The sequence below is a fragment of the Aspergillus sclerotioniger genome (assembly GCF_003184525.1).
Source record: "Aspergillus sclerotioniger CBS 115572 chromosome Unknown BO94scaffold_3, whole genome shotgun sequence".
Lineage (NCBI taxonomy): Eukaryota > Fungi > Ascomycota > Eurotiomycetes > Eurotiales > Aspergillaceae > Aspergillus > Aspergillus sclerotioniger.
The window spans coordinates 445,712-472,472 of record NW_020290993.1 but is presented as its reverse complement, the minus strand read 5'-3'; the positions used below and the strand labels follow the sequence as shown (position 1 = coordinate 472,472).

The following is a 26,761-nucleotide window of genomic DNA, read 5'->3' as shown; positions in this document are numbered from 1 at the left end:
GGGTGCATAACTGGTTCTGCGGTTGGGGTTAGTAAGCGGGTGGGTTGTGCGTGGGTGTTTATGCATGATTCTGTGAGGGGACTTTCTTAATAGGAATTGGGAGTTTTGGGCTGAGGAGTGATATTATGGTTGGTTGTTCTCTATTATTTATGTGTGTTGAACATGTAGGTGATGTATGCTGTCAAGCTGCTTGTATGACTGCGGTAGATAAGCTTTCGCCTGGCTCTTATGTACATTCTGATGCTCAAGTCGGCAGAATCATGTATTTTTAATTAGTTATCGTCAATTGCTTGATTGTGCAATTAATATCTAACATCGCGCATCTAAACGGTTACAGCATGCCAAACCAGCTGTGACACCAGCTGTGAACCAACAGGGACTTGGTATCTCTCTATATCCGATGCCGCCAGACTTTCTGCCGATGAGATAAATGCACGCATGTCCGCAATGTCATCCAAAATATCACAGGGTATATGTCATAAAATTGAAAAAGCAAGTAGAAACGGACTACCAACCACCGCCGATCTTTCCAGCAAGCTCGGCAACACGGGTAGTATCGTTCACAGCGGTCTGGGGTTTGCCGACATCACTTTCCACCTCGCGATATGTGGTATAGGCCAGCTTTGAAAGAGGGATATCCATGAAGTCGGACCAATAACGCAAGGCACTATGAATCTTGTCTTCCTTCTCCAGGATGGATAGAGTCTGCGGCTGGCCTTCAACCTCGTATTCGGAATCAGATTCTGCAGAGTAATATGCCTCGTCCACACGCGCAAGCCAGGCGCGTTGCTCATGTGGTGTAGGCTTCGACGAAGAGTCGGGCACTTCGCTTGAGGCCGTCGGCTGTACGCTCGAATTAGCTTCGCGGGCATCCTCAATGCGTATCTGACCTCCTCCATTTGTACACCCTCCAGGACATGCCATGACTTCTACATAGGTGTAATCTGTGCCAGCACCAGCAGCCGCAGCACTCCGACCGACCGGCTGTCGACGATTACCTCCAGGAAGTCGCGATGCTCGTGCTGGTTTGAGCTTCCTGACAAGGTTCTGAATGTTCCGGAAACCGTAATAGCGAGCTGCTTTCAGGATAGGCGTGCGCTCAGACGACATGAGGACGTACTCAACTACATCGGCATTCCTTCCTCGTTGAGTCACGATCTCACTGCCTGGGTTCCGGGCTTGGAAGGTCTGAAGGACGTGATGGAGGTATCCTCCGGAGGTACCTGCGGCAGTGGTCTGTCTCGGGGAACTTTTGGAAAACAGGAAACCATCCAGAGTCTTGTCTGGGAACGATGGTGTGAAGGATTGAGGAACGGGTTTGAACGGTAGACTAGGAAGAGAAATGCCCCTGGATGATGCCAGACTGAGTAGTTCGCGTGAAGTGATTACACAGTCAACATCACGAACAGGTGTATGATTTTCATCCTTGGCAGACACCCATGAAGCATCGGTGAGCTCTTCGCGACTGGCCTCGAGCTTTTTGTCGAAGCAAGGCATGATGGCCAAATGCCAAATGCGAGAAGCGGAAATGCCGAGTGATTTACTTAAAACGGTCTTGAGGAATGTTCCTGCCAATGCCTGGGGAGACTTAAGTCGGGACAAGTGCGGGAGGATGAAAGGATGTGTCTTCTCAGCATAGCAAATCCAGCCAGGACAAGCGGACGAGAGAATAGGCCGCTTCGGAAGTGCGCTGTTTGCACCGGAGATATTTGGATCGGATGTCAAACTCTCACTGACTTCATTTGATGTAAGAGCCAACACAGCTTCACGCAGAATATTAGTGTCAACAACCCATGTGAAACCGCTGCCATTTTTGCCTCCAGCCTTCAAACCATGGGGACCACTGAGGAACTGATGGATCATGTATGTTGCCTCCTTTTCGGTGATCCCATAAGTCGCTGCTAAGCTTGCTCTCACTTGAGGACTGACACTTGCGACAAATACCTGGCCTTCATCGCTGGTCGCTCCAAGCCCCTGTGGAGATGTTCCATCTTCGCGGATTAGTGGGAGCTCCGGATGCGCGTCCAGGGTGTTGAGGACCTCTGCATGCGATTGCAACGATATGAGCACGGCTTCGGCGGAAGTGACACACCCAGAGCATGCAAGGCAGTCCGTTAATGAGATCTGTGCTGGAGGAAGATTTTCAGGCTCAACCTTGTCTTCTGTGGTCACCTCATACGGATTCTAACAAATTATAAATCAGCGGCCATTCATTGGAGGAAGTGGGGAATGGGATGAACAAGAGGATATGTACATACGTCTGCTTTCGAAACATCCTTTGCAGGGAGTGTTTCCACGGGCTTAATGCACGCAACTCCCGGAGAAATGAAGTCATTCAAGTCGTCCGCCGACAGGATGGCACTCATTGTGGCGGAGGCCCAAGACTCCAATCTTGATGAGCAGATATAGCAGAAACGCCACTCCGCAGCGGGCTCAGATGCTTGTGCTACGACGCCGGGTTCACCGATTCAACGCCGTTAAAACTTCGGATTGGATCCAGTATTCAAGGATAAGACCCGTTTGCAGTGAGTGTGAGGCAGGAGGAAGAAGAAATGCAACTGTGACTATGAACGAGGAAGATGGATGCTTTGTCATCTGCAGTGGCGACGAACCCTTCTGATTACAGCACTTATCGGCTGCCCCGCGATCGGCGCTGATAAGCTCACCGCCTGCAGACTCCGCCCGACAGGCACTCGTGTTCTGCCGCGCCTTCGTGTTGCCCCTCGAATACGATTTAGGCGGCCGATCAACACTTAGCCTCGTCTCCCAGCCTTGCTGCCTAAGTCAGTCTAAATTGATGGGTCATGTGAGAGGCAATTGAATTCAGACGGACAAATAGTCATATAAATCCGCCGATGATAATTCGGATATTGACAGCGGGCTAGATAAAATGAGTCCAAAGCTATTATCGGATTATTTTCGACCCGTGAACAGGCGATCCCGGTCCGTCACCAGAACTGATAGGAGAACATTATTGAGATCCACCGCAGAAGAAACACAAGCACTCCTTCCCGGCATACTGAGTGTAATGCCTCAGGCACCTCCAACGGCGCAATACTGTCCACGCACCAGATACCCAGCCTTGAATCCAAGGTTCAGCCCGAAACTATCCACTCATGTCGAGGTCCTGTTCGGAGACACATTCGACATCGCAATCAGACTTAGCAATCCCTCCAGACAGTTCCGGCATAGTGGCACGCAGAATGTGTGTGTTTTGAACATGGCCAATGAAGAAAATCCAGGCGGCGGTTGGCTCAATGGGGCTATGGCCCAGGAAGAAGCTCTGTGCTATCGAAGCAGTCTCAGTTTGACGCTCAAACGACGGTACTATCCTATAGGAGAACGAGACTCCATCTACTCTCCAACGGTCATTGTATTTCGTGAAAGCTTCACGCAAGGCCACGGGTTGATGGACTTGCAGAAGTCCGAGCTTCTTCCTGTTGTGAGCGTGATCAGTGTGGCCGCGCTAGAACAACCAGAGGTGGATGATGCGACGAGACCACCAAGATTTAAGCATAGTTCGGATCGGGAATTGACAAAAGATAAAATGCGGACCATTCTCCGCATATCAGGGTATAAGAAGCACCGAAGGATTGTTCTAGGAGCACTGGGTTGTGGCGCATTTGCAAATCCGAATGTTGAGGTTGCGGAGTGCTGGTCCGAGGTTTTGCAAGAGCGCGAATTTCAAGGATGGTGGGAGAAGATTGTGTTTGCAGTCTTGGATGACATGTCCAAAGTTGCCCAAGGTGATAGCAATTTTGATGTCTTCCGAGAAAGACTGCATGGGTTGAAGGTCTAAACGAATTGACCGGACAGATGGTAAAGATGTCAAAGACGATAATTTCTATAGTGATTTGTCACAGGCTTCATCTTGCAGGTTCTCTGTTGAGACCACGATTTCAGTGTCCATATCAAAGAGCACGATAGATCATATATCTCATTTCCTAAGCCGGTTTGAGCGCCTCCTTGTAGAGGGCTCTGCTTCTGCCGGCTTAGTCTTCGTCTCATCTTCGTCTTCAGTCTTGATGGTCTTCTTGTTCTGTCTCTTGGATCCCGTCTTTTTGGGTTTGGCATCCTCTTCGCTGGCTTCGGACTCGCTCTCTTCCTTGATAACTGATGCCCGCTTCCGCTTTGGCTTACTCGGTGCATCGCTGACATCGTCATTCTTGATTTCTTTGGCTACTGGCCCTGTCTTCTTCTGAACGCTCGGAACCACTGCGCTGGTTCTACCGCCCACCGTAAGGAAAGTAATCTTTTCCCCATTTGGCAGCACAAATGAGGCATTTTTCTTGCCTTTACTCCAGCGATGCTTGAACAACCAGTTGGCCGGGAACTTTTCAGAGTCCGCTAGTAGGTCCACAGATGTTGAGCAGACGTAATGTAGCGCTGAATGGAGCTCCTTGATCTGGTCGTCATCCAAGGTGTTGCTGTACTGCTCAGGATGGATCTTGGCGTGATAGAGAATTTCGTCTCTGGACTTCGGTCAGGTTTGATCCTTCAGACTTCATGGAAGACAAAATGAGACCTACCCCATCCAATTGCCGATTCCGCTTATGTTTGCTTGGTCGAGGAGAAGTGGTTTTACGGGGACCTTTTTGCTCCTTAGCTTCTTCGCTAGCCACTCCTTCGTCACAATATCTTTATCCGCGACTGGATCCGGCCCATTCTCTTTCAGTGGACTGTATTTACGGATCTCGTCTGCAGGACAGTCTACCAGGCGTATCCTCCCAAGTCGACGAAAATCAACAAAAGCAGCCTCTGTCTTTGGGTCCCCGTCGGTCTCGAGCAAGAACTTCCAATACTTTGGTGGCCACTCCTTATCTTCCGGCTTGTCTGTCCGATAGTAATATGTGTTGGCATTCCGGATTTTCAGCCAGCCCGCCATGCCAAAATGCATCACAGCATGAGGCGGTGATGACATAGTAATCCAGAAGTACTTGCCCTGTTGTCCAGCACCAACAACTTTCTTTCCTTCCATTGCTTTTTGGAACTCGGCGGCGGTGGTTCCGGCTTTACCGTAGATGATATCATCGTTCTGCACAGACACCTTGGAAAGGACCTTGCCAACAAGATGTTGGCGAAGGAAATGAACTATGCGCGACACTTCCGCTAGCTCGGGCATGACGTCCAAGGTGAAGGTGATTCGGTATGATGTGACAATTTTCGCGCACACAAAGTACTCTCCAGGGTCGATCAAGGATGCAGATGAATTAGGATTATAAAACGCCTAGCTCTGGGAGAAGATGATGTTGAATGTCATGGCACGCGTCGACAATCACGTAGTCCCGTGATTCCAGGATGCTAACCGGTTCAGGCAACCTGCTGGGATCCCAGAGCGAAATACGGCACGCGGGCCGAGCCTCATAGGAACTTCCACTTACGCTCTGCTAGCACTGATGGGGCTTGCTTAAAACATCGCTTGCTAATTTCTTATTAGCTTCGCCCATCTTTCGGAGTTTTTGTAATATCACACCAGTTCTCCGAGGTGCATTTGTCGGGACAGCGCCGTTTGTCACTTGGGGCTCTATATATCCGCCACTGAGCCTATACATCTCGCTTGTCACGTCATTGTAACATACAGCCTCCAAAGTGGAGTGGTTTTGGAAGGAAACCTCCAGGTCAGACGGTGACTCTGGAGAGATCGAGCATCAGAAAATGTCTCAAGAATCGTCGACGTCGGCTCCTCGTCTAACCCCACAATTCTGCTTCAACGAGAGGTTGCTCAGAGGTATGTTCAGCTATGGCTATTGCCGGGTTTACGACGGCAACAAAGCAAGACTGATCAGTATATGAGCTACCTTACAGATTTCCTACGACTTTCCAGATCAACCATAGACGATTCGATCACGCAGAATCTCAATGCATTGTACGCACCAGCCCGACAAGGTTTCGATCCTTCTTCAACAGCCATTCGCCAAATAGACGCCAGAGAAGGCAGACAGATCGACGACACTTCTTGCCAGGGCTTCAAGGATAATGTGCTATTTCCGTCCTGGCAAGTTCGATCGGACGTGCTGAACTACTGCGCCGGAGTGGCTACGAGCCCCGATCCGGAAGACCCGGATCTCATACTCCGACAGACGGAATCTGCTCTGGACCGTGAGCGGGTTGTCGACGACCGGTTAGACCCTTACACGGCCCGTTTCTTGCCTCGGGAGGCACGAACGGAGTCATTGGCCAATCTCGTTCGGACTCAACGGAGCGTCGAAGAAATCATACGCGCGCGCACATGGGGTCTAGTATCCGACAGATGTAGTGGTTCGTCGGAAGGCTGGCAAGAAGCTCTTAACAAATGGCGTGAGAATAAACAGCGGGAAACGGCGCCACCGTCGACAGAATAATCTGATGATCGTCGGCATCACACTGGTTGTTATGGCATGGGTTCTGGCTAAGAACTCCAGCCTTCAATCCGGGTGTTCCCAGCAGTAGTTGCTTTTGGCTCCTATTGGCTGGTGACAAACTTCGCTTCCTATGGGCTGATTATGTATATGATGTTGTAAGATAGGTGCATATGAGGGCGTTTCTTGTTGGAATTTGGAGTTCGGACTGGAGGCATAGCTAAAACCCAGCTCATGAGTAGACATATACTGTACCAAAAGAACCAATTTTCGTATCGAACCATCTGTCGGAGTATCGAGGAGTGTAAATCGGCGACAATGGGGGGACGGGCGTTGCAGATGCAGCCAGGCCGCTCGGATAATAATTTCGACTGGCGCCGGGCTGCCCTCGAGGGCGGCGGTCGGCAAGAACCTTCGAGTTGAGTGATCGCTTCAGACATACCAATCGAACCGGCCGAACTGGTGAATCCGAGGATCGGGCAGGGGCTACATTTTTATACCCTCTGGGACGTGCATCTTGTCGGAGTGTTGGCCATAGCTTATCGCTGCCTGATCGACTAATCGTCGTCCATCGTCATTCCTCCCCCGCGCACCTCGAGCTTCCGTCTTCGCACAGTCACTTGGCAAGTCCTCCACTAACCACCACCGGCCACCACAACCACCATGCCGCAACCATTGAACTCCAAGGATGCGTCCTTGTTCCGCCAAGTGGTTCGCCACTACGAGAACAAGCAACATAAGAAGGGTGGGTTTGCGATTCAAATTGGACACGCTGGAGGTCTCCGCAAGCCGGCAGGAAAGCTAACTCTGCTATACTTCGTACAGGCATCAAGACCGCTGAACAGATCCTCAGGAAGAACCCGAACCATGGCGACACCCTGGCAATGAAGGCTCTTATCATGAGCAACATGGGACAGCAAGAGGAGGCCTTTGTGCTCGCCAAAGAAGCTCTGAAGAACGATATGAAATCGCACATCTGCTGGCACGTGTACGGATTGCTGTATCGAGCCGAAAAGAACTACGAAGAGGCAATCAAGGCCTACCGCTTTGCTCTGCGTATCGAGCCGGAGTCTCAGCCCATCCAGCGTGACCTTGCGCTGCTTCAAATGCAAATGCGCGATTACCAAGGCTACATACAGAGCAGGAAAACCATGCTGCAGGCTCGTCCCGGATTCCGTCAAAACTGGACCGCTCTCGCGATTGCACACCACCTCTCCGGAGATCTGGAGGAGGCCGAGAAAGTGTTGACGACTTACGAGGAGACGCTGAAGATCCCCCCGCCCACGTCAGATATGGAACACTCGGAAGCCGTCTTGTACAAGAACTCAATTATGGCCGAGGCTGGCAAGGTGGAACAGGCGCTGGAACACCTTGAAAAGGTTGGACACCGGATTTCGGACGTGCTTGCTGTGATGGAGTTGAAGGCAGACTACCTTTTGCGACTGGACCGCAAGGCCGAAGCGGAGGCAGCGTACACCGCACTCCTCGACCGGAACCCTGAGAATTCGCTCTACTACGACGCCTTGATCCGGGCGAAGGGTATTACTAGCGATGACCACAAAACCCAGAAAGCCGTCTATGATTCGTGGGTGGAGAAGAACCCCCGTGGTGATGCACCTCGCAGAATCCCCTTGGATTTCTTGGAAGGCGACGACTTCAAGCAGGCTGCCGATGTCTACTTGCAGCGTATGCTTAAGAAGGGCGTTCCCTCTCTCTTCGCCAACATCAAGTCCCTTTACAGCAACCCGGCCAAGCGCGACACAGTGCAGGAGCTGGTTGAAGGCTACGTCGCGACGAGGTCCGCCGAAGGTCAATCGGATGACGACAACGCTGAATTCCTTTCTTCTTCCTATTACTTCCTCGCCCAGCACTACAACTATTCCCTCAGCCGCGACTTGACCAAGGCCATGGAGAATGTTGACAAGGCCATCGAGCTGTCGCCCAAGGCCGTTGAGTATCAGTTGACCAAGGCCAGGATATGGAAGCACTACGGAAACCTGGAGAAGGCGGCAGAGGAGATGGAGAAGGCTAGGCAGCTGGATGAGAAGGATCGCCACATCAACTCAAAGGCCGCCAAGTATCAACTCCGCAACAACGACAACGACAAGGGTCTCGACAACATGAGCAAGTTTACTCGCAATGAAACTGTTGGCGGAGCCTTGGGTGATCTCCACGAGATGCAGTGTGTCTGGTACCTGACCGAGGATGGTGAGGCGTACCTGCGTCAGAAGAAGCTTGGCCTTGCGCTGAAGCGATTCCATGCTGTGTACAACATCTTCGACACCTGGCAAGAGGATCAGTTCGATTTCCACAGCTTCTCCCTTCGCAAGGGTATGATCCGTGCGTATGTGGACATGGTTCGCTGGGAAGACCGCCTGCGTGAGCACCCGTTCTACACCCGGATGGCTGTCTCTGCTATCAAGTCATACCTGCTCCTTCACGACCAGCCCGACCTTGCCCATGGACCGCTACCCAACGGCACCGTCGATGACGACAACGAGCGCAAGAAGGCTGTCAAGAAGGCCAAGAAGGAGCAACAACGCCTGGAGAAGCTTGAAGCGGAGAAGCGTGAGGCCAGAAAGGCAGCAAGCACAAAGAGTGTTGACGGTGAAGTGAAGAAGGAAGACCCTGACCCGCTCGGCAACAAGCTTGTCCAGACGCAAGATCCACTCAAGGATGCGACCAAGTTCCTGACTCCCCTGCTGGAACTTAGCCCTAAGAGCATTGAGGCGCAGAGTCTTGGATTCGAGGTCTACCTTAGAAGAGGTGTGTTCTCCCCGAGACGTAGAGTATTGACCAAACTAACCACCACCCCAGGTAAGCATGCACTTGCCCTCAAGTGCCTGACCGCCATCCAGGCCATCGACGCATCCCACCCGACTCTTCATGTCCAAACCCTCCGGTTCCGCAAGGCTTTGGATAGCCTCCCCGAGCCACTCGCGCCTCAAGTGGCTGAGGCCGTCAACGCCGAGTTCGAGGCCCTGCTCCCCAAGGGCCAAAACCTCGAGGAGTGGAACGACACCTTCCTCTCGACCCACAAGGAGAGTATCCCTCACCAACAAGCCGGCCTCACCTGCCGCCAGCTCCTGAAGCCCGACACCAAGCCTCAGTGCGAACAAGACCTTACCTCCACCCTCGACTCCAAGGACATCACCATCGAGACTGCCCTTGCAGGCCTGGAGCTGCTGAACGAGTGGGGAAGCACCCAAGCCGCAAAGACCGCTTACGCTGAGAAGGCCAGCAGCAAGTGGCCCGAGGCCACCCTGTTCCGCCTCGACTAAGGGACACCCAGCTTCTTGGTACTCACCTTGCTTTATTTGACCTGTAACATGATTGGCGGAAACAACACCATTTTTGTCCTTATTCATCTTCTTCCTTATCCTTAGAACCGAACAACCACAGTCGGTTGTTGTGCTGGATACCTGGACGTACAGTACATATATAACAGGTACTTAACCCAGGTAGGATGTGAGGCTGGGGAGAACCAAATTCATACACGGCAAAAAAGCTCTCGACCATTAGTATGAGCACTAGACCTCAATGATAAATAGATTAAATCAGAGTAAATCATGTGCCATTACCAACACCATTCGGTTCATACTATTACTACTATCGAGTGATGTTAGTACTAGTATTTTGTGAGAACGACAGGTTATGTTGATGTTGCTTGCGTGGCAGGAATATATTTCGACGCTTCATAGAAACAACCGTTTCTGTATGAACTTACAAGGATCATCCATTATCTCTAGGTATTGAAAGGATCGTGGACCATCCAGGATGATGTTTGAATTTCGACTAATATACAGTGAAAAGGAGATGATAGTACAAATAGCTAGACACAGACAGAACTAGAACATACACGTTTCCCATGCAATGATTCGTATCACCCAAAAGAAGAAGAGGAAAATAGCAAGACATAAATGTTGTCTATATACCTTAACCCGACACATGTAGAGAAATCTATTTTTCTATTTATGGTGGTTTGTGTCCGCTGAGTGGATTACTCTTCGTCGAGGTTGCCCAGGATAGGCTTTCTCTTCAGAGTTTCTTCGTCTTCGCCGTATCCGTACTTGATCCACATGTGTTTCCAGAAGGGGACAGGGACGGGTCGCTCCTCGCCAAGGATGTATTCCTGGTTTTCGAGGATGCGCTGAGCCCGGGCTTCTTCCTCTGGGGACATTGTGTAGCGGTGCATGCGGGATGCGATGCGGGGGTCGAGGACGATGTCGTTTAGCCATTCGTGCTCCTTGTCTGGGTTGGCTTCGTCCTTGCGGTGGACGGACTTGTGCCATTCCTTTTCTTCGTCTTCGAGGATGCTTTGTTGTTCGTAGGTCGTGCCTAGGGTGTCGTCGGAGGTGGCGACGGGGGCGTCGGAGTCAGAGTCGAAGGTGGAGGAGCCGGTGGTGTAAGGGCGGCTGTAGGAGGCTAGGACCATGGCTGCGACGTCGCGGCCAACGCTCTCGGCGAGGTGGCGCTGGTTGAGGTATCGGTAGAGTCTGATGGGGGTGTTCAGGAAGCCCAGAATGTGGGGGAAGGCGATGGGGGTGGAGCCTTCAAGAGATGGAGGGAGAGTTGGGGGGAGAGGTTGTGAGGAGTAGTCGGTGGGAGACAAATAGGTTGGGGTTGGGCCGGTGGGTTTGGCGGGCTTTTCGTCCTTCTTCTCCTTCTCGGGGGCGTTCGCGTCTCCTTCTGGCTTGTTCTCTGACGATGTCTCTGTGGCGGGTGTGCCTTCGGTGGGAGTGGCCGTTTCCGCAACTTCAGGGGAGGAAGCGGGCTCCTCAGTGGGAGGAGGGGGAGGAGGGTCCAGAGGTCCCAGCCAGCCTTCGTGCAGACCACGAATATATTCCTTCCATGTGTGACGACCAATGATCAGATCACCCTTAGGGCCAGGCTCCTCCGTCACGCCAATCTGCGTCCTGGCGGCCATGACAATATCCTCTTTGTTGGTTTCTTCCACCACGGTGCTGGGTTCGCCTACCTTGCGTCTGAACTTGCGGATGCGCTCCGCGAAGCCAGCACGGATATCGCCTTCCCTTCTGCCTTCAATGACTTGGTAGTCTAGTGCCGCTGCGACGAGGATCGGCTTGACGTATTCTTTGAAGTGGTCGCGGGCTACGCGGAGACCGTCGCCTGGAGGGGCGGACAGGAAAACGGTGATTTTGCGTCGGGTTTGCTCGATAGGGAGAGTCTCTTTGGAGAGGTGGGCAACAAGATCCCCCCATTTGCGTTGCGCACGGCGTTTCTCTTTACGGTCGTAGATTACAGCCGCGGCAAAGGAGCCGGTGACGGTGAAGAAGATCATCCAGTTGCGGGAGGGGAGTTTCATGCGAATATTGGGCATGCCTTTGAGCTTATTAGGTTTATAGATATTGACTGGGAGAACGAGAGGCTATACCGAGCATTCTGAAGGCCGGGTTGGGAGCCTTGGGAGCGCTGCTCGAGGCCGCGGACTGGGCCGGGCCTGAGGCCGGGGCGGCATTGGAGGACTCCGCCATGGTAGAAGCGTGAGGAGGTAAGAGTTGCAGAGCAGGTCAGGTTATATAGATAGAATGCAACCTAGGAGAGTAAAACAGACAACAGGGCGCAAAAGCCACTCCTCATGGCATGTTAGTGAAGGGAAATGCATGGCAGCCGAAAAAGTTCGGGATGCTCTGCGCAGCTCCGTCGGGGCGAGGTTTATCCGAGGCCAGGATCCCGAGTATAGGCCGGTTGGGAGGCTCGCAGATGCACCCCAGCCATTACTCACAGTTGGATTGTTCGTAGATGTTGGTTTATTAGGATGGGGTATATGGAGTAGAGGATTCAAGTAGCTCTAGGTAATATCTCCTGCGCCCGTAAATTAGGGATAACCTGTAGGGGAGATGTTCTTTGTATGCCTGTTGAAATATGTCTGCCCACTTTCTGTAGCATCCTTGTGGACCTTGAAGCATCAAACTGTCAAATTGAGCACGTGTGCCAATGTGTATAGCAGCAGTGATTCATGGTTGTGAAGCAGAGTGACATGGGAGGTGGCATTCGTGGCACCAACCGGGCGCCGTACGAGTCTGGACCATCGCCCTGCCTCAGGCCGCGGGCGAAACCATCGATCGGGTTTCCCCCTCCCCCGTGCTGCTGATCGCGATAGTCAGTTTCCCTGTGGTTGCTGCTTTATTTGTTGCACTGGCATCGGGATCCTGTACACAGGACTATTATTACTGACTCGGGACCTGTCTTGCTGGACTCCTGCTCGGTCTCAAGAGCAGTTCTCCTTGCCCGACTGGAACTGTGTCAGAAACGACCGCCACCGTGCCTGGGCCTCTCCACTGCATTTCCCCCCCCCCCCCCCCCCCCTCTCTAACCAACTAAGGGACACGGAGAAGCGCTCCCTGAAGGTGCCTGTCGAAGCCCCCTTCGCCTCCTGAGGCCACCGCTCCTTCGGACTCTTCTCCCCCTCCCCCTGGAAACCCCGTTCCCATCCAATTCTTTTCTCTTATCGCCTCCCTTCCTTCGTCCCAGTCCCTCCCACTCCCCCCGCAATCTCTATCCTTCGTTTGGTAGTCGGGGAGGAAGTTTTCCACCATGGACCCCAACAACAACAACCGTCTCCACCTGAATTTCGGGTACAATGATCGTGGTTTCAATGCGGCGGCGGCCAACAACCGCGCCTATCCCACTACCCCCTCCGCCTTCCCCCAGCCGATCTACCAAAACCAGGGTCCCCAGGATTATATGGACGCCCAGAACGGTGCTTATGCTCAAGGGGGTTATTTCATGGCCAATCCTTACCAAGCTCAGGCGGCGTACGGCCAGCCGCATTACGGCCAGAACCTGCAGTCCCCTCAGCCCGCCTACCAATCCCGCATGGGGTACAGTGCCAACGATGGTACCAACGGCTTGATCCAGCAGTTTTCCAACCAGGATCTGAACTCTCCTCGCTCGGGTTTCTTTGCTCGTTCGGCCTCTCCGGCTCAGCGACCCCGAACGGCCGGTTCCCCCGCCCCCGGGCAGCAACAGCCGGGTCACCTGGCGCCCCCTATGCCTCGTAGCCCTCGCACCCCCGCCGAGAACGAAGCTGGAGAACTCCAGCGGTACCCCGAACGATACTCCGAGAATGTCCACAAGCGTGGTAAGGCGGCCAAGGAGTTGGTCAGCGTGTTCTTCAATGAGAATATTGAGCGCGCGCGCGATCGCAACATGCGGTAAGTAACCACCCATCTTCCTCGCTCATTTGTGTGTGGCCGGGTACGCTGACTCGGATGTTTTCCATAGGTCTGCTGAGCTGGACAAGATGATCCGCGAGCCGAGTATCCCCAAGGAGACCAAGTGCAAGGAGGCCGAGGTGCTGGCAAAGAAAGAGTCGAACTTCCTCCGATTCCTGCGTACCAAGGAGACCCCGCAGAACTTCCAGACCATCAAGATCATCGGAAAGGGTGCTTTTGGTGAGGTGAAGCTCGTACAACGGAAGACCGATGGCAAGATCTATGCGCTGAAGTCGTTGATCAAGACGGAGATGTTTAAGAAGGACCAGCTGGCTCACGTTCGTGCGGAGCGTGATATCCTGGCTGACTCCAAGGACAACCCGTGGTTGGTGAAGCTGCACGCTTCCTTCCAGGACTCGGCGTATTTGTATCTGCTGATGGAGTTCTTGCCTGGTGGTGACTTGATGACCATGTTGATCAAGTACGAAATTTTCTCCGAGGACATCACTCGTTTCTATATGGCAGAGATCGTGATGGCGATTGAGGCGGTTCATAAACTTGGCTTCCTTCACCGGTAAGTACTGGCACCCGCCCGGAGTGTGCCAAAATGTGCACACCTCAAGATGACATGTGCTAATTGATCCAATCATTAGTGATATCAAGCCTGATAACATTCTTTTGGATCGCGGTGGTCACGTCAAATTGACAGATTTTGGTCTTTCCACGGGAGGAAAGAAGACGCATGACAACTCATACTACCAGAATCTGCTCAAGAACTCAACTTCCAAGGACAAGAACCGCAACTCCGGCTACTTCAATGACGCGATCAACCTGACTGTGTCCAACCGTGGACAAATTAACACGTGGAGAAAGTCCCGTCGTGCCATGGCGTACTCGACAGTCGGTACCCCCGACTACATTGCTCCCGAGATCTTCAATGGCCAAGGGTACACCTACCTGTGCGATTGGTGGTCTGTTGGTGCGATCATGTTTGAGTGCCTTGTGGGTTGGCCCCCATTCTGCGCGGAAGACACCACCGACACCTACCGTAAGATCGTGAACTGGAGGGAATGTCTTTACTTCCCAGAGGAACTCACCCTGTCGCGGGATTCTGAAGGTCTCATCCGGAGGTAAGCTCACCCGCCTCATACACATGTTCCCAATGCTAATCTGGATCAGTTTCCTGTGTGATGCGGAGCACCGTGTTGGAAGCGAAGGTGGCCAATTTGGCGGCGCAACGCAAATCAAGAACCACCCCTTCTTCCGGGGTGTGGTCTGGGAGCAACTGCGCAACATCCGCGCGCCTTTCGAACCGAGACTGAGCTCGAACATTGACGTGTCGTACTTCCCGATTGACGAGATTCCTCAGGAGGATACCAGCGCCATCCACCGTGCTCAGGCTCGCGCCATGCCGGACGAGCAGGAGGCAGAGATGAGCCTTCCGTTCATCGGGTACACGTACAAAGCGTTCAACGCCTTCCAGGGAAATTGAGGATAAAGTCGACGACCGAGGTTTTTGTGAACCCAAGATAGATGTCATTGAAGAGTCCGAGAGCGGGCGGGCTTGCATTGATGGCTTTTCAGTGGCGCATATAGGTTCTGATCTCGGTATGACCTTGTGCATCAGTTTCATCCAGCATCTAGCGCATTTGATTTCGCCTCCGTTGGTCACGACCTAGCATTATTCACTTCCATTTACCTTATTGTTATTGCATCCGTGTCGCGAGACGACGATTGCTAGTTACCGACTGTATCTAGCCGGAAGGATACATATGAGTGGAAAATCAAGATCATGTATTAGAAGAAAACCGCGATACAGGACATCTGTCCAATTTTCAGCTAGCAGGCTGCCAGTTTGGCCTCAATGCATTCAGGATCGTGGGTGAACGAGTCATTCTCCAGTAGAACAGTAGATATGGCATGTACCAGTAGACGCAAAAGAGGGCATGGTATTTGATAAAAAGCCTCTCTAACCCAGATCACACAACAATGGTATGTAAGAACAATAGCCCCATTATTTTGCCAGCATAGTAAACAAGAACCGTGAAACGCCCAGATCCCTTCTTCAATATAACAACAACAATAGCATAGCAACAATAAGCGCAGTTCACTCCCCCCACCCCTCCCAATACCCCCTCCATCCCCACCAAAAACCAATCAAGCCTTCGACTCCATCGGCGCCAACCCCGGCACCCCGGAAAACCTCTCCTCCCTCTCCGTCTTAAACATAATCTGAACCCAAAACTCCTTACTATCCTCATCAAACCAAGTCCAATACCTTCCCTCTCGACGATCAATCTCCCTGGCCTGCAACTTAAACCCACACGTCTGATACGGCTCCGCCGCCACCACCAAATACTGAAAATTCTTATCCGGCGGCTCCTCCACCTTCTGCTCGAACGCCGACATAAACCGCACCTTGGGCGTCACTCCCGGCGTAATCTCCTGATACTGCAACTGAAACAACATCCCGAGCTGTCTCGTCAACGGATCCCGAATCTTCGTGATCTTGTACCCTGGTCGTCCGATCTTGATCGTCTGCTTCTTGACTTGTACGCCCATTGCGCCGGCAATAGACGACGGGTCTTGGTTCTTGCCTTCGCGTTGTTCGCGGGCGGCGCGACGAGCCAGGTTCGTTTGATGCTTGCGGCCTTGCGTGTGGGCGAGGTAGGAGCCGTCATTTTGGTGGACGGTTAGGCAGAGTCGACATTCGAAACTGCCGACGTGGTTCTTGAAGAAGTAGGGGTCTTTTTCGAGGTCGATGGTTTCCAGGGCGAGTTTGCGCAGACGTTCGCGTCGGTCGGCGTTTGTGGCGGATTGGGAGGCTACGCCGCCGCCGCCGAATTTGGAACCGGCGCGGTTCTGGGAGGGTTGGTTAGTGGGTGGATGGGAGGGGGGGGGGAGGGGGACGTACCTGGTAATCCATGGTGTCGGGGTTGAGGTTGTAGAGGTGATGGAGGTGATATCAGGTTCTGGATCGCGGCGAGGAAGTTCTCCGCTGCGGTAGCTGGGTGTATGCCTGAGGCAGAAGGGTGCTGTAAGCGAGGGGTGGGCTGCGATTGGTCGAGCGGGAAGGTGGGAAATCCGTCACATGCTGGAGGGAACTGTACTTGGCCGGAGCGTAGTTGGATGGTTTACGATAGGAAGATATTGGGAAATGGAATCGGCTCAGGTAGGTCAGCGGCGGTCTTATGCCGGGGATTTGTGTACTGTTCGTTACGTGGGATCAGTCGAGGGTACATCTGGGGAGTGGTTGGGAGTCGAATGGGATGATCCGACTCGGGGGAAGCATTCGGGGGAGCATCGCGGGGTGAGGTATTTCACATGTAGGTGCATATTCCTATTTCCGGTTGCAGATAATGTTCAGATTGTGGTGTTGCTTGGATTATAGGCTCATATATTGCAGGTAAAAGCAAACACCCTACAGCTGGATCATTCGTGCGTCCGTCTCGACCAGCAGATAAACCTCGGGGTTTTCTTGAGGCGCTGCGCGAGAAGTACGCGTCTGAGACCCTTGATGAAGACCTGGCTAGACAGAAGCAGGGTGAGAGTGCTACAGACGATGCTCTGCACAAGCCTATTGAGATCAGTGGCAAGGTCGTTGAGGAAGTTGGTTTCGACAAGATCCGGAAGCAGCTTGCCAGGCTTCAGGAACTGAAGATCGTGCTTCTTGATGGGTTACGAGTGGTTGGTGTTCTACACGATGCAGAAGTCGAAGAGGTTGAATCTGCATATGCCGAGATCGAGCAGACCTGTCCAGAAATTACCGAGCTGGATCTGAGCCAGAACTTGTTGACGTCTTGGAGCGGCGTGGCTCGGATATGTAAACGGTTGAAGCTATTGAAGAGACTGAAGTTGATGTAGGTAGAGCCGAAATAGGGTGATTGGGAAGCTAACATGGTAACAGTGGAAACCGACTTGGTCCTCTCGAGGAAGGGTTAAAGTTCGAGGGAATCACAGCCCTCCATATTGACGAAACGTTTCTTACATGGGAGGAGATATCAGCTTTGACGTATCAATTTCCAGCCCTGACGTCTCTCTCTGCTTCGGCAAATCAAATCTCCATGCTATCGATGCCACTATCCAACAGCATCACACGCCTCACTCTGGAAAACAATGACCTCACCTCCTTATCCAGTATCAAATCTCTCACCCCACTACCAAGCCTAGAGCATCTTTCTCTTCGCGGAAATAGCATCTCCACCGTTTACAACTCTCCGGTTGATAAGTTTCAATTCTCGCACAGTCTCCACTCCCTCGATATCTCCCGCAACAAAATCACTACTTGGGATTTTGTCAACCAACTATCATCCGTATTCCCCGGTTTAGATACCCTTCGAATATCCGGGAACCCACTTTATGACCAGCCCATCGGACCATCTCACATAACTGGGGTGCCAGAGAAACCCATGACAGTGGACGAAGCATACATGTTGACGCTCTCTCGCATTGCGTCTCTACAGCTCCTCAACTATGGTAAGATCACTGCCAAGGACCGAAATAATGGCGAGCTATACTACCTCTCTCTTATCGGAAAGGAGCTGTCTGCTTTCCCGGAGACAGCAGAGTCACGCATTCTTGCCGCGCATCCGCGGTATCGGGAACTGTGCGAGCTGTACGGCCAGCCTGTGATCAGGAGAGTCGAGTCTGGACCAGGCGCCGCTGTCAACCCGCGGTCTGTTGCTGCGCGGTTGGTGAAATTGGTATTCCATCTATCCCAGACAGGCATTGTACAGGGTGAGAACACTGGCACTTCGGGAAGCACACAGGAAGCTGTGAAGATTAAGGAAGTGCCTCGATCCTTCGACACATACCAACTCAAAGCAATTGTTTCTCGTCTCTTCGGACTTCCTCCGTATGGGTTCAAGTTGATTTGGGAGACTGATGAGCTGGACCCAGTGAGCAAGGAGAAAATGGAAGATGACGAGGGCTGGGATAGTGAGGATGAGGGAGGTCTCGACAGTGCTATAGAGAAGGATGAAAAGTCGACTGAGGAATCGGGCTTTGTCAAGCGGGAGGTAGAGCTGGTGGATACTACCAAGGATATCGGGTTCTGGTTTCAGTCTGACTTGGTTGAAGCAAGGATCAGGGTAGAAGTTTGATCATGACTGATTAGAAGATACTGCTCAATAGAAAGCAATGCCCCTCATACATGGCTTTGGGATCTAATTCACTCAAGGATGTACCTGGCGGAACGAGTCGAGTCATGTGCCTACTCAGTCTGCCACCTTTTTTCTTCTTCCATCTTCCCGCACCAGAAATCTTCTTCCTCTGACTTCTCAGCAACTATCCCTTCATCTATAACTACGTGTCTAGCCCCATAAGCATCAAGTGATGAGTCTTCGTACAGTGGACCACATTGAGCTTCACTAAGATTGAGGCCGTGGTTAACAGTACCCAATACGTTGCAAAAGTGAGTCCGCCAGTGGCTCAAACGGAGTTAAGAAAGTTTGCTTGTGCTTCTATATCTCTCAATTTGAGTCAACAAAGCAGGGACTTGTCAGCAATTAGCGTCAAGCAACCTTATCTCTTCCACAGGGGCAACGTTCAGATGGAGAAGAACAGAATATGCTTAACTTTTATCCCCTTTTGCGAACCAAAATTGACGATGCTATTCCTTGGTGCGCCAATCACAGGATCCACACCGGGCACTAATTGCTGACACTTGCAATTATTTGACTGCGATCCATGGCTCCGTCCAGATCTATAGGCTCGACGGGAGGTTGTGGCGAGTGTTACCTCTGTACTTGACGACATTTAAGGAGGGCATAAACATGGCTGAAGATGGTTATCTCCGTGCAGAGCGGATCAGAGTGCCATCTTCTGTCTGCTTGAGACACGATGTGATGGAGTCTCTAACATATATAAAGCTCTCCAAGGCCTCTTCATTCCTCCTCCCCGATCAAGCATTCAGAACTTCATATCTTAACGCTTCTTCAATCTCCCAACTCCTTAACCACCACCATGACCACCCGTTACGAGGCAGTCCATAAAAAACCCCAAGGTCCAGGCGATGCTCGCCCAACTGCCATGCAGATCATCCACGACGAAAGCCTAGAAGGCCAACTAACAGGCCTCCCAATCCTAATCACCGGAGCATCAGCCGGCATTGGTGTCGAAACCGCAAAAGCCCTCTTCCCCACCGGCGCGACCCTCTATCTAACAGCCTGCGACCTCAACAAAGCCACCCAAGCCCTCGGCAACGATCTATCTCCTCCCCACGCGTGCACCTCCTCGAACTGGATCTCTCATCCCTAGACAGCGTCCGTACCTGCGCCTCCAACCTCCTCTCCAAAACCCAAACCCTAAACATCCTCATCGCCAACGCCGGCATCATGGCCACCCCCGAAGGCCGCACAAAAGACAACAATGAACTCCAATTCGGCACCAACTACCTCAGCCTCTTCCTTCTCTTCCTCATCCTCCGCCCTGCCCTCCTCTCCGCCGCCACTCCCAAACTCCCCTCCCGAGTAATCCTCCTCTCCTCTATCGCCCACCGCTCCTCAGAAGTCAACTTCTCCAACATCAACCTCGACAACGAATACGAGAAGTGGAAAGCCTACGCCCAAAGCAAATGCGCTATGCTCTGGACCGCCAACGAAATCGACCGTCGCTATGCAGCTCAGAACCTCCGCGCATTCAGCGTCCAACCTGGCGGTATCCAGACCGGTCTGCTGAAACACATGTCCGAGGAAGAGAAAACCGGACTCACCTCAGACCCAAAACTAGGTCCCCAGATCAAAAGCCCCGAGCAAGGCGCAGCCACGACACTCTGGGGAGCTATCTCGAAATCCCTTCACGGTGTGGGTGGGAGGTATCTCGAGGACGTACAAATCGCCAAGCCGTTCGATGCGAGTGAGGGACACTGGGCGCCGGGGTATTCTCCGCATGCTTATAGCCCAGAGAAGGAGAAGATGCTGTGGGAGGTTTCGTTGGGGTTGGTTGGTGTTGATGAGTGAGAGGATTACAGAATCGTCTACATACCATAGTATATCTTCAACTCGAGCTGCCCTCCGAGACACTCGACTGACTACATCAATCACATATAATCCCGCTAAAGACTAAACCAGCGGAAACTTCAACAATATCCGAAAGAACGATACCTGTACATAAAACCTCCCACATACGTTTCCATAGACCAAACACCACCCAACTTCAAAAGCAAGCACAATAAAAGCTAACCCCAACTCCACAACCAAGCCCTACATCTAAACATACAAGAAGCAAAGATCAAGAACCCGTATCTTTCGTGCCTGTCTACACAGTACCTACTGTCCAGTCCATTCCATACCCCCTTCCCAGATAACTCCCAACCCCCCAACATGATTCGTCAACCACCCATATAACTAGTCCCAAACCCCCCCATCACATTCTTCCCTTGTGCCTTTTGGGTAGATTCTTCCATACCTACCTACTTACCTACCTAATCCACCACCGCATCAACAACCATCAATCTTACGTCCATGAGTAAAACCATACAAAAGGACAGCTTTTCCACCCCCATCCCCTCACAAAAGAAATCCCCACCACTGTATATAATAACTGCATGTAGTATAACGCCCCTTATCCGGACCTACCCGCCCCCCTGCCTCTAAGCGCGGAGGTCATTTAATCCTGCTTGCTATCTACCTATCTAGTACTAGGTAATTAATAATCCAAATCGACAAGGAAGTGAATTCATCGTCGAAAAGTACTCCGTATTCAATTAGGACTTTTGGTTTAGTCTCGGGGGTGGGAATCCTAGGTGCTGTAGACTGGCGTGGGTATAGGCGATGGGACGTGGGGTTAATGTGCTCTTTTTTTACCCTCTTTTGGGGTTGTTTTGGTATGTAGGTATCTATTTGAGGAGTAATAGAAATGGGCATAGGATACTTCGTAGGTTGGATTAGTTGTGGTAGGATTAATAGCCTGAGGTGAGGATTTCGGGTTGTTATGTTTTCTTGGCTCATGCACGGTGCGCTTGGGGGGCCTGAGGCTCTTGGGGTTGGAAAGCTTGAGTGGACGTTTGGTTGTTGATGATTATGGGGATTTGGAGGTTTTGCAAGGATAGTGCTATTGACTGGTGTAATGAAGTTGTTTGCTGTAACTTGGAACTGGTCATTTTGTGATCGGATGGCGTGATTGGATGTCATAAGGAGTAGATAGAATGGGGAAGGGTAACCCCCTATGTAGATGATGATATGTAGAAGGTAAAACTATATGGTATAAGAAGAATGTAAATAAGGGTTTTTTGCTGCCCACAGTAAGCAGGTGTCCTGGAACCCGACACGCCATATCGATTCTCTCGATATAGTCGTGTCATGAAAGAATGGCTGCCAACTTGGGATTGGTCATAATCCCAGTGACATAAAAGTAAGAACGCAACCCGACAATCCATGATGAACACTGGTGGATTGATCTCTCGCTCCGTTTTGTTTCTTGCCTGTCGGTTTAGATAGCTTCCGATTGAGGCTCTCCATCCTTAAAGAGCAGTGGTCCTCTGTTCCTGATCTGCTCCCCTTTCCACGTAAATACCCAGATACAAAATGGATACAAGACCACAGGAAGCGCCGCGAACACGATATACGGAACTTTCGGCCCACCAGGTCCTTCGAGCCACTGTGGCAGATAGAAAGGGACATGGAATGTCTGGATGGCGAAAAAGAATTGAAACACAATTGCGACCTCCGCTGCGTCGTCTGGATAGCAGTCCGTCATGTAGGTCAAAAGAACAGTGACCAGGAGCTCCTGTCCGAAGGTGAATAGACCGATTCCAGTTAGGGCGGAGGCCCAGCTGTTACCGTATTCGAGCTCGAGTCCGTACAGGAGCAGACCGGCCTAAAGAAAAGTAAGAAAGAACCGGGGCTTATTTTCACTGAATTTAGACTTACTGAGATGGTGATGAGCCCCGTCCACACGAGATGGAGTAACCGTTCTGGCTTCCATTCTTGGCCACGACGTATGGAATATTTGGCAAGCATATCGCACAATGGTCCCCCGAAAATTTCCCCTAAGCCGGCCCCAATAACACCTGAAAAATAGCAGAAGCCAATCTGGGCTAGATTAAACTGCCAGCGACTGTCCTTGCCAAAATTAAGGGCGAAACCCGCTGTGTTGCCGACTTCGGTCATGTTCGCCACTGAAAACCAGAAGGACGGAAGGACAACGGTAGGATAGGCAAACATTTTGTAAGGCTTACGGAAGGTTTGAGCCCAGGTCTCGTGCTGTGGAACCGCTGGAATGCGAAATTTTAGAAGGGAGAGGAAAGTGTTTTGCTTTTGTTCCGAGGGATTGGGCACGGCTGTACCATTTTCGTCTCGTGTGTAGGTCGTTTCCGGGACTACAGAGGGCAAATAGAATAAGCAGAGTAACGAAAATGAGAATATGGGACGGGTGGCTTACCGAAGCAGACTTGAGCGATGAATTGCACAGCGTAAAGGATGGCTGCGATGTACATGGACCACCGCCATCCGAGGGCTTGACTATAAGCAATCGAGCCCCCAGCGACTCCGCCTATGTATGGTCCAACGACGAGCAGCATGCTGTTCACACCCATTCGGGATCCCTTGTCGTGGAGGAAGAACATATCGGAAATGGCAGCAGGAGCGATGGACAGCCCAACGCTGCCTCCTAAAGTCATGACCATGCGGCAGCTTAGAGCTTGTGCGTACGTCTGAGATCGAGCCACTCCAATCGCACTGGCCAGGGCAATCAGATTCCCAATCAGAAGAACAGGGCGTCGGCCAATTCGATGGCTCAAAGGGATCCAAAAGAAGGACGTGATCGCATTCAAGATGGGTGGCGCAGATCCAATGTACGTCGCGGTCGACTTGTGTACTCCGAATTCGTTGGCCAGTTCCAGGGCGTCGGGCGCCTAGAATTCTCGATTAGAGGGTGAAATGCGAAATCAGGGATGTCAGTGAAGCTACAATTAGAGTGGCCGAGAACTTGACCAGAAACGATTCGAACGCAAGAACAACCAGAGCCGCATGTTTCGTGAAGGCGCTCCAATTCTGTAGGCAACCACTTTACCGTCAGAGTATCACATATGTGTGATATGTGGGAGGAAAAACGCACCAGGGGGTCATCTGGGTCGTCACTGGGTTGAGGGACGAGGGGGATGCCCTGAGCGGTCGTCTTGACTCTGGTATTGACCTCCCTGTCGCCTGATGACAGACTTCGTTGATCACCATTGACTGCATCTCCTTCTTGACCACCATCCTTCCTTCGCACCGAGGTAAAAGTCTTACCGGCTAATCCCGAGGTGTGAGGATGGGGGGTTGTTTCTGGAGCATGCATCCTTTCCGCGACTGCACGAGTACCAACGAGGCAAGAATATCACGACGCTCAAGGGCCAAATTCAGGGCCCTGTACCATGTACATGGACTCCATTTGTTGCCATAGCTGGGATTTGAGGGCCTGGCGGCATTGTGCGTGTGTAAGCCTGGCTGCTGGCTGGCCTTATCTCGCGTTGGCGCTATCTGGCTCGGTCTCGCACGCTAAAGCGTTGGTTGCATAAGGCTTGCTCTCAATGGCCTAGATTGTCTCAAACACCCTGGTCAAGTCGAGAGGGGAAAGCCCGACTCCGGGACTTTATAATGATCCCATCGGAACACCGGCAGCGTGTGCCACCCCTTTCGTTTTTCTGTTTTCTTCAGCATCTCTCCGGTCAGCCCCGCTGATTTCTTTGTCTCTCGCCGACATGGATGCTGCCACCAGAAAAATAAGTCGTCGGGTTCCACTCGAGTCTCGACAACGCACGCAGCATAGCTGTGATCGGTGTAAGTCGAGGAAACAAAAATGTCATCAGGTTCCGGGAGAAGACCGCTGTCGGCACTGCGAGCGCTATAACTATGATTGTACCACCAATAAGCCGCGAAAACAAAGAATCTATGGCAGTGTAGACCTTGTGCGTTCCCGAATTGAAGCGCTGGAGGGACTGGTGAAGAAGCTCATTCCGGATGCAGACCTCTCCTCTGTCGACAGCATGCGGGAAATCGAACGGTCGCTGAACAATTCACTCCCAGAAATGGGGTGCAGCAAGTCTCGTTCTCCACAGCCTCAGTCAATCCAGGAGAAGCAACCAGACTCGGTGGATCTGAATGAAGAGCTGGTGAAGGATCAGCAGGGCCAGGAGCAGTATATCGGTCCGGCAAGCTCCTACTTCTTTCAGATGAAACTTCGAACCCTCCTGGGGAGCCATCGCCAAGGTCCAAAGTGTCATATGTTACTCTTCGGTCGCAATCCTTCCGAGGAGAACTTGATGGGATCTGCATATGCAGTCCTCACGGAAACCGAGATTCGAGAAATTCCAATGCCCTCGCAAATGGGTGTCGGCGTCGGGGCTGTCCCCTACCCAGTGCCCTTGCTTGACACTACTGTCATTGATGGGCTCATTCGGGCCTATTTCGATTACGTCAATGTCGATTTCCCTATCCTGCATGAGGCTTCCTTCCTGCACACGTTTGACATATGGCGGGTTTCTCCTCATTCAGTTGAACGACCATGGGTGTGTGGTCTTCTATGTGTATTGATCCTGGGTCGACGAATTAGCCCGCTTGGAACGGCTGAGACTCAGCAGCAGAAGTGGTGGACTCACATCGAATTGATCCTACCCAGCATAATCTTCACATCCAATATTCACTCAATCCAGGCATTCATGCTAGCTGCTCTGCATTTGCATAACACGAACCACCGTGATGCATGCTGGACACTGACTGGAGCGGCGGCCCGCATCGCAATTGCCATTGGACTTCATCGGGACGAAACCATCTGCAAGGGCCCGCGGCTAGCTCAGGAGCTCAGGAAATCACTTTGGTGGACACTGTACAGCTTTGAGCAGATACAGGTCTCCTCTCATGACCGGCCTAGCGCTATAGAAGACACACTGTGCTCCACCACATCGCCCCATGAGAGGACTCTGGGCGTAGGAACCCCCTACTGGCCCCCGGATTACACAATCTGGTCGACACAGCTTGTATCCATCTTGAGCCGCGTATGCCGCGCACTGCCGAATGCCACGAGCGAAGCTGGCCTCGCTGCTCTCCTCTCCCCCGTGTCTGGGTTGCTTGGGGATCTAGCCCGATGGCATGATTCGCTACCACAGCACCTGTCTCTCAGTGTACTCGACATCCTGCCGAATGAATACGTGAGACCGGTTCTCCTGCTGCATATCCAGTATCATTACACTGTCTCTTTGCTCACTCGCTACTCCTTGTTGCGATATCTTGGTACCAGATCCGAAATGTTGTCCGCGGAGCCGAAGCAAAGAATTATCGAGACGGCAGCCAAGATTTGTTGCGAATCTGGCCGCAAAAGCTGCGAGCTGTTGTTGCAGCTGGATGCACGTGGGAAGTTCAATGCCGTGACTTGGTGGGATATCTATTTCGTATACTCATCAACATTGGTCCTGACGGTGAGCATCATGTGGGATCGAGCAACTCGGCAATGTGAGGCTCCTGATAATGGAGCACTTTCTCTGCTCCACGATTGCGCTGCTGTTGTTACCCTTCACTCACTCAATCCCATGGTCCCGGGTACTATGCGTCGCTGGATCGGAATCATCTGTGATCTTGACGTTCTTGCACACGAGAAGCTGGGTCCAGCACCGAAGGTACCTTTCAACAACCAGAGTGAATTTATCTCTTATCCGAGCACAGCGAATGCCATTGTCGATCCCGCTCCATCAAACTTCGGGACAATTCCACCTTATTATAACAATGGGGCGGGAATGCAGTCAAGCGTCGAGCAATACTATCCCCCAATGAATCAACCGATGATGTCTTCGCATGAAATCCACAATAACCCGGTACTGGAGATGCCATATATGAACGATAACAATGGGTATGTCTCCTGGGACTCAATCGAAAGTATGTTACTGGGGGCGGAGGCATATAATCCTCCGTTTGACTGGAGGATGTGAGATCCGTTTATGTTGAGGGTGGTCAGGAGTAAATGGCGACCTGGATGAAGACGTCTGCGAAAGGTTGAAGCAAGCCTGTTCGGATGTTGGTGTGGAAACATTCCTATTTTTTCCTTGAGTACAACGTGTAAATACTTTCCTATGTTGAGTTATGTCGTTAAGTGTCCTTACCCAGAAATCCCCTGAGTTTTTCTTAGATATATCAGTCAGTAGCTGCTCAATACATATTAAGCATCCCTTCAAATGACTGTCCATCGGGAAGGTCTGATGCTGTCCTGGTGGGGTCACCTAATGCCAAATGAATGGTGTTGAACCACCATAGAACTTCAAGCGGAACGAACCAA

General features: G+C 51.8%; 12 protein-coding genes across 12 annotated transcripts; 7 read left to right on the top strand and 5 right to left on the bottom strand.

The window, feature by feature from the left end:
- Positions 1-184: 184 nt before the first annotated feature.
- nar1 (iron-sulfur cluster assembly protein NAR1) lies at positions 185-2,608 on the bottom strand. Its single transcript, XM_025616937.1, has 2 exons — positions 2,259-2,608; positions 185-2,184 (listed from the first exon to the last, which is right to left on the bottom strand). The coding sequence occupies exons 1-2, from the start codon at positions 2,364-2,366 to the stop codon at positions 508-510; spliced, it is 1,785 nt and encodes a 594-aa protein (XP_025471811.1). The 5' UTR covers positions 2,367-2,608; the 3' UTR covers positions 185-507.
- A 125-nt stretch (positions 2,609-2,733) lies between these two features.
- Positions 2,734-4,223, top strand: BO94DRAFT_530937 (uncharacterized protein). Its single transcript, XM_025610785.1, has one exon. It carries the CDS (start codon positions 2,891-2,893, stop codon positions 3,797-3,799), a length of 909 nt encoding a protein of 302 aa, XP_025471810.1. The 5' UTR covers positions 2,734-2,890; the 3' UTR covers positions 3,800-4,223.
- Positions 3,938-5,122, bottom strand: BO94DRAFT_542321 (putative formamidopyrimidine-DNA glycosylase; the record flags this gene model as incomplete). The annotated part of the gene is made up of 2 exons (XM_025613089.1): positions 3,938-4,472; positions 4,530-5,122. The coding sequence occupies 2 exons, from the start codon at positions 5,120-5,122 to the stop codon at positions 3,938-3,940; spliced, it is 1,128 nt and encodes a 375-aa protein (XP_025471809.1).
- A 244-nt stretch (positions 5,123-5,366) lies between these two features.
- Positions 5,367-6,600, top strand: BO94DRAFT_530934 (MIX23 family protein). Its single transcript, XM_025610784.1, has 2 exons — positions 5,367-5,728; positions 5,806-6,600. Exons 1-2 carry the CDS (start codon positions 5,656-5,658, stop codon positions 6,339-6,341), a joined length of 609 nt encoding a protein of 202 aa, XP_025471808.1. The 5' UTR covers positions 5,367-5,655; the 3' UTR covers positions 6,342-6,600.
- Positions 6,601-6,740: 140 nt separating this feature from the next.
- BO94DRAFT_571674 (peptide alpha-N-acetyltransferase complex A subunit NAT1) lies at positions 6,741-9,901 on the top strand. Its single transcript, XM_025614883.1, has 3 exons — positions 6,741-7,083; positions 7,164-9,104; positions 9,156-9,901. Exons 1-3 carry the CDS (start codon positions 7,002-7,004, stop codon positions 9,617-9,619), a joined length of 2,487 nt encoding a protein of 828 aa, XP_025471807.1. The 5' UTR covers positions 6,741-7,001; the 3' UTR covers positions 9,620-9,901.
- Positions 9,902-10,110: 209 nt separating this feature from the next.
- BO94DRAFT_620533 (Tim22-complex subunit TIM54) lies at positions 10,111-11,949 on the bottom strand. The gene is made up of 2 exons (XM_025616936.1): positions 11,734-11,949; positions 10,111-11,681 (listed from the first exon to the last, which is right to left on the bottom strand). The coding sequence occupies exons 1-2, from the start codon at positions 11,831-11,833 to the stop codon at positions 10,339-10,341; spliced, it is 1,443 nt and encodes a 480-aa protein (XP_025471806.1). The 5' UTR covers positions 11,834-11,949; the 3' UTR covers positions 10,111-10,338.
- A 734-nt stretch (positions 11,950-12,683) lies between these two features.
- BO94DRAFT_507934 (serine/threonine protein kinase CBK1) lies at positions 12,684-15,408 on the top strand. The gene is made up of 4 exons (XM_025609641.1): positions 12,684-13,516; positions 13,587-14,090; positions 14,170-14,646; positions 14,696-15,408. Exons 1-4 carry the CDS (start codon positions 12,897-12,899, stop codon positions 15,006-15,008), a joined length of 1,914 nt encoding a protein of 637 aa, XP_025471805.1. The 5' UTR covers positions 12,684-12,896; the 3' UTR covers positions 15,009-15,408.
- Positions 15,409-15,651: 243 nt separating this feature from the next.
- BO94DRAFT_571671 (spliceosome assembly protein PRP11) lies at positions 15,652-16,488 on the bottom strand. Its single transcript, XM_025614882.1, has 2 exons — positions 16,431-16,488; positions 15,652-16,378 (listed from the first exon to the last, which is right to left on the bottom strand). The coding sequence occupies exons 1-2, from the start codon at positions 16,440-16,442 to the stop codon at positions 15,674-15,676; spliced, it is 717 nt and encodes a 238-aa protein (XP_025471804.1). The 5' UTR covers positions 16,443-16,488; the 3' UTR covers positions 15,652-15,673.
- On the top strand, positions 16,431-18,725 carry BO94DRAFT_216683 (putative tubulin-specific chaperone). The gene is made up of 3 exons (XM_025606199.1): positions 16,431-16,842; positions 16,923-17,376; positions 17,424-18,725. The coding sequence occupies exons 1-3, from the start codon at positions 16,608-16,610 to the stop codon at positions 18,616-18,618; spliced, it is 1,884 nt and encodes a 627-aa protein (XP_025471803.1). The 5' UTR covers positions 16,431-16,607; the 3' UTR covers positions 18,619-18,725.
- Positions 18,726-19,279: 554 nt separating this feature from the next.
- Positions 19,280-20,475, top strand: BO94DRAFT_606167 (short-chain dehydrogenase; the record flags this gene model as incomplete). The annotated part of the gene is made up of 2 exons (XM_025616511.1): positions 19,280-19,740; positions 19,779-20,475. The coding sequence occupies exons 1-2, from the start codon at positions 19,481-19,483 to the stop codon at positions 20,473-20,475; spliced, it is 957 nt and encodes a 318-aa protein (XP_025471802.1). The 5' UTR covers positions 19,280-19,480.
- Positions 20,476-21,946: 1,471 nt separating this feature from the next.
- On the bottom strand, positions 21,947-23,794 carry BO94DRAFT_581384 (MFS general substrate transporter; the record flags this gene model as incomplete). The annotated part of the gene is made up of 5 exons (XM_025615401.1): positions 21,947-22,333; positions 22,387-22,835; positions 22,898-23,369; positions 23,425-23,508; positions 23,573-23,794. The coding sequence occupies 5 exons, from the start codon at positions 23,792-23,794 to the stop codon at positions 21,947-21,949; spliced, it is 1,614 nt and encodes a 537-aa protein (XP_025471801.1).
- Positions 23,795-24,140: 346 nt separating this feature from the next.
- On the top strand, positions 24,141-26,610 carry BO94DRAFT_530928 (uncharacterized protein). The gene has a single exon (XM_025610783.1). It carries the CDS (start codon positions 24,198-24,200, stop codon positions 26,415-26,417), a length of 2,220 nt encoding a protein of 739 aa, XP_025471800.1. The 5' UTR covers positions 24,141-24,197; the 3' UTR covers positions 26,418-26,610.
- Positions 26,611-26,761: the final 151 nt, after the last annotated feature.

Bases quoted from the DNA above. Each gene is read 5' to 3' on its own strand.
- nar1 (XM_025616937.1), bottom strand. From the start codon at position 2,366: ATGAGTGCCATCCTGTCGGCGGACGACTTGAATGACTTCATTTCTCCG. The intron at 2,185-2,258 runs GTATGTACATAT...ATAATTTGTTAG, and splicing joins AGGATGTTTCGAAAGCAGAC to AATCCGTATGAGGTGACCAC.
- BO94DRAFT_530937 (XM_025610785.1), top strand. From the start codon at position 2,891: ATGAGTCCAAAGCTATTATCGGATTATTTTCGACCCGTGAACAGGCGA.
- BO94DRAFT_530934 (XM_025610784.1), top strand. From the start codon at position 5,656: ATGTCTCAAGAATCGTCGACGTCGGCTCCTCGTCTAACCCCACAATTC. The intron at 5,729-5,805 runs GTATGTTCAGCT...GCTACCTTACAG, and splicing joins CAACGAGAGGTTGCTCAGAG to ATTTCCTACGACTTTCCAGA.
- BO94DRAFT_571674 (XM_025614883.1), top strand. From the start codon at position 7,002: ATGCCGCAACCATTGAACTCCAAGGATGCGTCCTTGTTCCGCCAAGTG. The intron at 7,084-7,163 runs GTGGGTTTGCGA...TACTTCGTACAG, and splicing joins GAACAAGCAACATAAGAAGG to GCATCAAGACCGCTGAACAG. The intron at 9,105-9,155 runs GTGTGTTCTCCC...CCACCACCCCAG, and splicing joins CGAGGTCTACCTTAGAAGAG to GTAAGCATGCACTTGCCCTC.
- BO94DRAFT_620533 (XM_025616936.1), bottom strand. From the start codon at position 11,833: ATGGCGGAGTCCTCCAATGCCGCCCCGGCCTCAGGCCCGGCCCAGTCC. The intron at 11,682-11,733 runs GTATAGCCTCTC...ATAAGCTCAAAG, and splicing joins CCCGGCCTTCAGAATGCTCG to GCATGCCCAATATTCGCATG.
- BO94DRAFT_507934 (XM_025609641.1), top strand. From the start codon at position 12,897: ATGGACCCCAACAACAACAACCGTCTCCACCTGAATTTCGGGTACAAT. The intron at 13,517-13,586 runs GTAAGTAACCAC...TGTTTTCCATAG, and splicing joins GCGCGCGATCGCAACATGCG to GTCTGCTGAGCTGGACAAGA. The intron at 14,647-14,695 runs GTAAGCTCACCC...AATCTGGATCAG, and splicing joins TCTGAAGGTCTCATCCGGAG to TTTCCTGTGTGATGCGGAGC.
- BO94DRAFT_216683 (XM_025606199.1), top strand. From the start codon at position 16,608: ATGCTGGAGGGAACTGTACTTGGCCGGAGCGTAGTTGGATGGTTTACG. The intron at 16,843-16,922 runs GTAGGTGCATAT...CATATATTGCAG, and splicing joins CGGGGTGAGGTATTTCACAT to GTAAAAGCAAACACCCTACA. The intron at 17,377-17,423 runs GTAGGTAGAGCC...ACATGGTAACAG, and splicing joins TTGAAGAGACTGAAGTTGAT to TGGAAACCGACTTGGTCCTC.
- BO94DRAFT_530928 (XM_025610783.1), top strand. From the start codon at position 24,198: ATGGATGCTGCCACCAGAAAAATAAGTCGTCGGGTTCCACTCGAGTCT.